This window comes from Dioscorea cayenensis, chromosome 18 (genome assembly GCF_009730915.1).
Source record: "Dioscorea cayenensis subsp. rotundata cultivar TDr96_F1 chromosome 18, TDr96_F1_v2_PseudoChromosome.rev07_lg8_w22 25.fasta, whole genome shotgun sequence".
Lineage (NCBI taxonomy): Eukaryota > Viridiplantae > Streptophyta > Magnoliopsida > Dioscoreales > Dioscoreaceae > Dioscorea > Dioscorea cayenensis.
In genome coordinates this window covers 2,811,937-2,822,502 of record NC_052488.1, presented here as the reverse complement: position 1 = coordinate 2,822,502, position 10,566 = coordinate 2,811,937, and the positions used below count along the sequence as shown (strand labels likewise).

At 32.9% G+C, this 10,566-nt stretch overlaps 1 protein-coding gene across 1 annotated transcript; it reads right to left on the bottom strand.

Moving 5' to 3' along the window:
- Window positions 1–229: 229 nt before the first annotated feature.
- Window positions 230–2,368, bottom strand: LOC120282201 (L-type lectin-domain containing receptor kinase IV.2-like). The gene is made up of 2 exons (XM_039288957.1): window positions 1,990–2,368; window positions 230–1,893 (listed from the first exon to the last, which is right to left on the bottom strand). Exons 1-2 carry the CDS (start codon window positions 2,366–2,368, stop codon window positions 230–232), a joined length of 2,043 nt encoding a protein of 680 aa, XP_039144891.1.
- Window positions 2,369–10,566: the final 8,198 nt, after the last annotated feature.

Here is a 10,566-nt window from a genome sequence, read left to right as displayed (position 1 = left end):
TAGTTTTTCTATATATTGTATCCAGTTTCTCATTTATAGTCAAGTCTTAATTAATATACATTAAGCTTCAGTGTCCCTTCTTCGTCTGAGTGAAGCTAAGAGTGTGAGAGCTTTGTTCTTCGCTATTGATCCTTAACACTTATTTAATCTTACATAATGAAAAAATACACAAATTAATAAATAAAAACACAACTAACAATCCATCCACCTTTTCAAAACCAACCTAAAACTATCTCCCACCCAAAAAAGAACCAGAAGAAACCACTCCATGTGGATAAGTGGAAAAATTAGTAGAAGGATCAGTGGAAGAAGGATTAGAAGAACCATGATGAGAACCCAAATCCATTGATGAATCACTTTCACACAATTGAACTACCCAGCCATCGCTCAAAACCTCATCTCCATTCAAATACTTGGTCACTTGTCTCATACTTGGCCTTGTCTCTGGCCTAGAACTACAACAAACAATGCCCAACTTCACAACCATCTCCATCTCCTCCTGATTAAACTCATCTCCAAGTTTGCCATCTACAACTTCATGCGTCTTCCCTTTCAAATAACACTCCTTCACCCAATCCAACAATATCATCTCCCTCGGTGGATAACTCATCTCAATCGGTCTTCGTCCACATGCTACTTCCAAAAGCAATGCACCGAAGGAAAACACATCGGAGCTTGCCGTCGCCTTCCCGGTCCTTGATATCTCTGGTGCCATGTACCCTACTGTTCCTACAACATGAGTTGTGTGAGGATGATCTCCGTGTTCATACAATCTTGCAAGTCCAAAGTCTCCAAATCTCCCATTCATTTCACTATCTAGTAATACATTGCTTGCTTTGATATCTCTATGAACAACTACTTGCTCCCACTCTTCATGCAAATATAGTAACCCAAGTGCTATCCCCTTGAGGATTTTGTATCTTTGATCCCATGTGAGTGTCATGTTATTCTTATGGCTTTCAAATAGGTACAAATCCAGACTCCTATTAGGCATGAATTCATAGACCAAAAGGAGGTCTTCATTCCTTTTGCACCACCCTTGAAGATGAACTAAGTGTCTATGCCTTAGCCGGCCTAAGCTCGATATCTCGGCAATGAACTCTCGCACACCTTGTTGAGAGCTATTCGATATCCTTTTCACTGCCACTTCTTCACCGGTGCCCCGGAGAACTACTTTATAAACATGACCGAAACCACCTTTTCCGAGTAGTTCTCCTTCCTTGAATCCCTTGGTGGCTTTGTATAGCTCCTTGTAAGGGAACCTATGAGGATAATACAGCTCCCAATCTTCTATTGTCTCTGCTAGTCTTGCTCTTAGCCTTAGGTACAAGATTACCGCGATTACTGTTGCCACAACAATGATTGTAATGGAGAAAGTGATGCCGATAGTTGCAGCATTGCTTAGTTTTGAGCTCGATGAGCCTCTGGTGGAAGGTTGGGGAGGGAATGGAAGCGAAGAGAGATCTAGAGCTTGCGCTTCTCCATTCACACGGAAACTCCAACCGGAGATATAATGCGAATTTGGTTGTGTGCCGGTCGAAGCAGAGAAGCCGACATACATATTTTCTTTGAAGACATCAGACAAATTGGTGGCATAAGATATCAACGGTTTCGAAGGTTTTGCAACATTCAATGAAGCTAAGGTCACGTTTAAAACCTTCAAAACACCGTCATATTCGATCCATGCATGCAAAGGATCACCCTGCAAGAAATCAAGGTTGACATCGCTGTTGGTGGTGTTGTCGTAGTAGGAAGGACTAGCAGAGGAGACCGATACGATGTTGTTGATGTTGATGCCAACATGGCTTTCACTGGTGAAGAAGCGGAAGCCACGGGCAGTGTCAAACTCGACTGCGAATATATGGTTGGAGGAGTTTCCATTGTTTTCCCTACCTGATCAAATATTATTAAATCATTCCACAAATTAACTCAGCTAAAATTCAAGTTAAAATTAGAAACAAAGCAAGATATGTGATTTTGTAGCAATACCAAAAAGGCCTAGATAAGGGCAGCAGCCGGGTGAGGGAGTGATTTTAGTAGGGGAGAAGGTGAAGGCAAGGCCGTGGCCTCCACCGGAGCTGGTGGTGGACTTGAGGATTTGAAAGACAAAAGTGGTGCTAAAGGAGATGGTTTTGTTGCCAGGAAGAAGAGAAGGAATGGAAGAAGGGAAAAAGGCACGGCCGATGACATTGGTAGATGTGTTAGTTAGTTGGAGCACACCGGAGGTGGTGACAGCGGCGGCAGCCTCCATAGTTAAGTTGGAAACTCCGGCGAAGCCATTGTAGATGAAGTTAGTACTAGTGTTTTGAGCTATGACTTTGGTGGTTATAAGAATGAGTGTTAAGGATAGTAAGAGGATGGCGGCCATGGATGAGAGCTTTGTCTCTGGTTCTCTCTATCTCTTTGTATATATATATATATAATTAATTTATCATATTTAAGGTTAATGATGTTTGATGTTTGAATTCTGAATTATATATTTATATTTGATAATTTATTTTTAAGTACTTGTGACTATTATAACCAAATGAATGCATCATCATCATCAGTATACAAGCTTTCCGGGCAATAGATTTGAAGGTTTGACCCTAGCGTAATTAGCTCTGTAAGTTGATCGACGTTGACTTTGAAAAAGAAATGTTGACTTTGAATTTGGCGGGGAATTGGGTGGAGGCAATTCAACGTAGTCTTGTGCTCCTCACACTGAACTATCAGGAGAAATTAAATTCAGACCACAACTTCTAAATGCATAAGAGGTTTTAATGATCTAAAAATCATGAAATAATTAGAATTCATATATATATATATATTATTGGGCCCTGACCAAACAACCACTTCATGAATCCGGACAAAAAAAATCACATTTTGTGTTTATGAGGAGATTCAATGCACTTGCATATGCATTTGCTTTTATTTTAGGTGTTGAAATGGAGTAAAATTTTAAAAAATAAATAAATAAAAATAAATAAAGTGACACATATAAAAAGGAACTGTAAGTGAGACATTTTCAAATATATATATATATATATATATATTGATGATAATAATTTTTTAATATTGCTTTGGATTTTTTTTTTTTGGTTAGAACCAACCCATCATCAAGACTTTGAAATACAGTACAGTTATTCAAAATTCAATTGATATATGGACACATTTTTCATTTAATAATATTATTTTATTATAATAATTTGTATTTTAGAATTACATTTTAGGTTTGAGGTTTAAAGTTTAGAGTTTATAAAATGGAACTAGCATTTCATTTAAAATTTATTGGATATACATTAAGAGAGTAAGGTTTACCGTACGTTTAGAGTTCATAATAAGAGCTTTGGGTTCTTTTAGTGTTTAGAGTAAGAAGTTAGGCTTATACTTTAGTAGATGCATAAAGACCTAATTAGGTTTAGACTTTTTGTACTTTATAATGAGTTTGGATGTATATTTCCTGGTTACAGTTTAGAGTTTAGAGAAAAAAGATTTAATATGTTTAGACTTTTAGAGTTAATAGTTAGAGTTAGGGTTTAATAGATTCTCTAAAGGGTTTAAATATGTTGTCTCGTCCTTGTTCAATCCTTAGAGCAACTTTAATGGGGGCATCCTTGCGTTCGTTGAGCGCTCACCGGAAAGGTTGCTCATTATGAGTGCTCAGCGGCAACTAAATGTTTCCACCGGTGGGACCCACCAAATATATTTTTTTAATTAAACTGTTTCATCCCAATACGTTTTAATATTTTTTTAATTACTTTTTTAAATTCAACCGTTGCATCCAACGGCTCTCTTAATTATTTTTTTTAATTTTTAAATTTTTATTTTACCTCTATTAATACACTCACATACTCAAACAAAACTTACATTCTTCTCCAATTCTTCATCTTCGAATTTCTTACTCTCAATCCCCCCCCCCATACAACCATGGATTGAAAATATCGTTCTAGATGAAGACCAACATGAACATCAAGTTGAAAAATAGCAGCCATGGAACATGGAAGATGATAATATGCAAGAAGAAAAATCAGCAATATTGTTGTAGACACTACCCTAATAGGACATTTTGGAAACAAGTGACAGAGTATTTCAATAAAAATAAGTGATCTGGTCCAAGAAGAAAAATAATTAGCCGTAAACAATATTGGTTTTGGATGCTTCCATATATTAATGAATTTAACCAGTTATACAACATATTATCAGGGGAGCATCATAGTTGATGCATTGATGATCAACTGAAGGAACATGCTCGTATTATATTTATCAGAATCGTAAGAATTATTTCATCCATGAGCATGTTTGGGTCATGTTGATGATCCAAAATGGAAAGCAAATACTTAAAAAAATGCAGAATTACCTGATCAAGAAATACACCATCAACTTCGTTCAGATTTGGTAGATCATATTTAGTACCACTTCGAAGCAAATGAAGACGAAAATTAGTGTTTTATATCTTTTATTAAGAGTTTAGTTATGTAATATTTTTAGTGTTTTTCAATTTAAATAAATTGTTTTTTTATTTCTTTATCATTTTGATAAATTATTCGTTATTTTTTATCATCCACAAATTAATTAAATTTGCCCAAAATAATATAATAATTTATTATTATTCATATATTTTATTATTTTAAATACTTATTTTGAAATTTAATTTTTGTAAATATATAATACAATAATTTTTATTAATTATATTTAAGATTTTATTAAATAAATGTGTTTTAATGAAATATATAAATGTAATAGTTAATAAGTCGAATGAAATGATTATGGGCCCCATTTTATAGTATAACAATTAATTATGAAAATAGTTTAATGGGTAGTAGTTTAATGGGTTGATTGTAGGTCCCATTTTATAGTATAAATATTATGGGAGATAGTTTAATGAGTTGATGAGGTGGCATGGCTATCAAACTCTAAAATGGTCTAACGATTGAAGATACCCTTATTTTAATTAGTTTGAGGATTATATTTTGTTGGATATGATCCGAGTACATTTAGATCTCAACCTTAATCTAATTATTATGCACTTTATATAACATTCATATTTGATCAAAGGTGTTGAGTTCTGGACAAGATTTAAGATAAAGTACTTCTAATTTAATTAATTATATTTTTTAATAATATTTATACTTTAGTATTTTCTAAATCATGTATCTGAAAGAAATACTAAAATTGTTCTTTTGTTATGAATTAATGTTTTCGAAAAATATGCTCCTTATATATTGATTTAAAAAAATGTAAAAGGAATTAGAATTTTTTGAAATGCTTTGCATAAATCTACGTTTTTAACATGTTATAATTCCAAATATTAACTTGTGAACTATTTATGTTTTATTTCAAGTTTGTATTTGTGAATATTCAATTTGACAAGAATGTGTGTGTGTTTTTACATTTTATCTTTGCATATATCTATATTGTGAATCTTACCAATGGTTTAAGTATTGGTTGTATTGACATGGTTATGTGTAAGAAGTTATCAATAAATCAATAACAGACGATATGATGTATGAATTATGTGGAACTACTAGGTTAAATGTTGTCGAACTCAAAATGCTATTATGTGATATGACCCTTGCCACTGGGTGAATTATGGTCATAATTCATACCATGATTTATAAACTTGTGTTGTATTAAATTATGTTCATATTGAGAAGATTTCTTATGTTTTTGGCAATTCAAAAAAAATTCTTTAATATGAAATTTAGAAGAAATTGGGGCATTATGAAAGTAGTGTCTTATTTTATTGGTTTAATTGTTGTACAAGTCCCTGTAATTATGTACTTTCTATCCTTTTAGTCCTTGCAATATTTTTAGGTACAATTAAGTCCTCATATTTAGTCAAGTTAGGTCATTCTAGTCCACGGTGTAGATAGATAATTGTAAATTGCAAGGACTTAATTGTACCTAAAAATATTAGAAGGACTAAAAAAGCAAAAAGTACATAATAGGTTCAACTTGATCCCATTCATGATAAGATGGACACTCTTTGTGATTGGAATCAATTAAATGAAGCCAATGAAAAACACACTAATAAAAAAGTGCATTATTAAACATCATAAAAGAGAATTCCATTGGGTAATTACATTCATTCTTAAACTCAATGAAGTAGAAACACCAATTTATTGGGTAATGTCTATGAACTTAATCATCCTTCTCTCACCACCTTTAACAATTTTCACAATTTCCAAATTTTGTTCAAAGCAATAAAACTAATTTTCAAGTGTTCTTACACATTAAGATTTAAAATATGGATGGAACATTGTACACAAAAAATTAACCAACACATTTTAACAATTTTTGAATCCAAAGTTAGCTCTTCCAAATGATTTATAAGTTATCACAATTGTATGCATTATCCAATGAGTGAAAAAACTTCTTTTCAATTTTCCATCCTTTTGTAGGGTAAGTTTCACTGATGGCCACAAATGTTTTATCATTATAACGCTATGGCCACATTTTTTTTTGTAATGTTGTGGGTACAAAACTATTCTCCGGTCGCACTGATGGCCACAAATGTTTTTTTTGTAACGTTGTAGCCACAAATGTTTGATTAATATAACGCTGTGGTCACAAAGGTTTCCTACGTGGATCATGTGTTTTGTGGTTACGTCATCAACTTCATAGGAAATAGCCCCCAAACATGCCAATGTGGCCATCAGTGCAACCGGAGAATAGTTTTGTGGCCACAATATTACCAGAAAAAATATTTGTGGCCATAGCGTTATAATAATAACACATTTATGGCCACCAGTGAAACTTACCCTCCTTTTGTAACGTGCATACCCATAAGCAATCAATGGGGTCATCTCACTCATTGCCATAAATGTTTGCACTTTTTAACACTGTGACCACAAAAAAAAACACAAAAGTCACTTAATTTTTATACGGTTGCACGTGAGGCCATAATGGCCTGTTTTAAAGCGGTTTTCGGAGCCATGTCAGCGGCTGACATGGCTCTGAAAACCGCCTTAAAATAGGTCATTATGGCTACTGACATGGTTCCGAAAACCGTCTTAAAATAGGCCATTATGGCCTCACGTACAATCGGAAAAAAGTTAAGTGGCTTTTGTGTTACAAAAAAAAAATTTTGTGGCCACAGTGTTATAAAATGAAAACATTTGTAGCCATGAGTGAAATGAACCCAGCAATCAATGCAACTAAGCAAACTAGATAACGCTACCTAAGGTATCCCCGCTTGACTTTAAACAGTATTCTACTGAACTAGTGGGACAGTCAAATCTAAACGACAAAAGATAGCCAGCAAAGTCACTTTTGTACCAACATTCATGTAAGTAACAATAATTGCATTACCACCTCTTTCCATACCAGCATTCATACTTCGTACCAACTTTCATAATAGTTGCTCTTATTGTAGAATCCACGCCCTTTATTGGCATTACCCTTCCTTTCCATGGCTATCTAACCGAGCTAATTGCATAAAAAATCTTATCTCTTCCGCTCGAGCTATTGCCATTGCTCCCTTCCCCTAAAAAAAAATAAAAAAATAAAAGTAATCTAACATCTAATTATGTAAAGCCCAATTATTATCAATAAAATGAGCACTTAGGTAAGTATAACCTTTAGTTGTACAAGATAACCACATGTACAAAATAAGACATATTCTCCCTGGAATATCGTTAGAATTAACTTCAAATTTTTCGCATCTTGTCTATATCACTTTAAACAATCAACTTTTGCAGTCTTTCTTATATTTTAATTCAAATAAGAATATGTAACTCTATTTTTCCCCCTTCATACTCTACAACTAAGATAAATTATGTTTAATTATTGTAATATTACCATATCCTAATGATGAAATTGATGACTTCTTTTTTTTGCTCACACAACTTTGTTTCATAATCTAAATGCATTGGGAAATACCTTTCATTTTTTCTTCATAGATAGCTTTTCAAATGTCATTGAATCTTCACCTTATCGGAATATTCATCGAGCAACCTTGATAAATTGTAGTTCCATAAATATTACTATTATAGCATAATTGGACTTGTGAATTCTATACCTAGCCCTTTGATGACCATTTTCATCAAATATATTTGAAAAGAATCCCAAACATATAATTGATTATAGGGTTTCTTTTTTGATTTAGCAAAAGAAGTGATAGTCATACTACATATTTAGAAGACTAGGCCTTTTAATATCTAAATGTTGTAGATGTTGAACAACATCATCAATACTTTTTTTGTACATAAAAAAATTAATTAGTTTACATTCGATGCGGACATTTAGAGGAAATGCAAATCAAATAACTAGAATTAATAATGTAACTAAAATCAATAAAATAACAAGTATATAAAAAAAAACTATTATGTAAGAAATAAACATAAATGCAAACATAAAAAAAAAGTCATTAGTATACAAAGGTCAATTCCAAAATTCAAGATATCATTTCTCATCTTTGAAATTTTACTAATTTGTCAACCATTGGATAGTCCAATGGTATGACATCAAAGTGTAAGGGGGGAGGTCATGGGTTCAAATCTCCCCCCCAACAGTACTGTTCTCCATACTGTTCATACACTGTTCACCCGGAATTTATATACTATTCTTATACTGTACATATACTGTACATCCGGGTTTCATTACTGTTTAGTACTGTTTATATTCATAAAAAAGGGCGTTTGTCGTCTATTATTCAAAAAAAAATACTAATTTTATAAGAAATAGGTCTCAATTAATTCATTTGTCAATTAATTAATCCCATCAAAATAAATAAATAACCAAGTCTAAATTGAATTTTACATCTATAAAAGATTAAAAGATCAAGAAAATATAAAATTAACCAAATATATATAAAGTTGTGAGCCCATGACTACCATTCTATTTTTAACTTTTGAACTCTATAAGAGGTAAAGCTAAGAATTGGGAATTAGGAATAAAGTCATAGCTCACAATAGACTCAATTTCTCATATAACAGTATAAATCATGTGTATTACTCTGTAAGTATAATAACATAAAATTTTCTTAGGTTCCACCACATTGCTCCTTAAAGAGCTTTAGAGCTTAATTGCCACTACCAACATGCCCCACTTTTATTATGATATTACAATTTATTATGATATATATATTTTTTTAAAAATATATATATGTATAGCAGGTGCAGATACCCACAAACCCGCAAGTACTCATCCAAAATACTTGTAAGAAAAATATACTCACTTGTTTTACCCATAATTTATTATGTAATTAAAAAAAGGTACTTGTACCACCTAATTAGAGTGGGCACCTACCGGTTTGTGGCTAATGGCATAAATTGCTAGGTCTAAGAACAACCCCTAAGCAAACCCAAGAAAAGAACTATAATCTCTTCACTTGTAATGTTGCCTCGTCTTCGCCGACCAACCCTAAAATTAAGAGATAAATCAAGATTCAAGCCTACTTTTTGTTGTTCTCAATATCTAATGTTTTGACATGCCATCTGTCTTTTTTTGCCAATTAAAGTTCTCCATATACCTTCTCTCATTCCATTGTAAAGTTCATTCATTATAACATAGGATGGAGGATTTCATTCAAATAATTAAATCTTGAACATTTTGTTTAGCTTTTCCAAAGATATAAGTGCTGAACCTGTAACTTTTTTGGTATTGTTTAACCATTCTAGATATTCAAGTGCTCAAGATATAGTCCAATATTAGTGGAATATTTTGTGGTAGCTAGATGTAAACTCATTTAATTTATTCGTAGATCCATAAATATTTATTTTGCTATACAGATATATTTGCAAGCATTAAGTGATTAAATATGAAGTATGATAAGTTAATTAGTTTGCATGAATCAAATAAAATACACTAAATGATCAAAATTGCAGCATAATTGTTCATACAAGCAACTAAAATATCCAATTTGTCCATGTAAGCTTTTATTCTTTGTAATATAGGATTTAACATTTTCATACATGATGGCATGGAAATGAAAGACAAACTAGTTATTTTATTAAATAGGAAGCTTCATTAGTCCCCGAACAAAGTAATAAGATGACATATGATGAGTGCATTATATATATACACCTTTCATATATGTTTTGCTTGTCTTTTAGCATTTGATTTGTGTATTTTGGTACTACTTTGGGTATTTTTGTATTCCTATGCAAATTATTATGCTTAAGGACATACATGAGAACGAGTATTAGGGCGGAAACAGCATCAAAATAACTCATTTGCAAGTTTTCAGGAAAAGCATGGCCCAAGCACGGGTGTGCTCTTGAGCCGTACAGATTACAGTTTTTTAAGAAAATATCAAAAGAAGGAAAGCATGGTCACGGAGATGAGAGAACAGTCATGCTTACTGAAGCATGGCCTAAGCATGTCAGTGCTTTTGGGCCATGCACTTTACTGTCTGGAGAACACTCACTGTCATCCAAATCCAATATCTGGCTACAAAGAGCAAGGCTGAAAAGCACGGCCATGCTTTGGGTCAAATAATTATTTTTAAGTCCCAAAACAAAGTTAGGGTTTCTAGGGGAGTTCAACTGGGGATTTTGGAGGTGACTTTTGGACGATCTTCACCATCATCCATCGAGGGATTAGAGTGAAGGTTTGGTAGCACGATTTGGAGTGGAGCTTAGC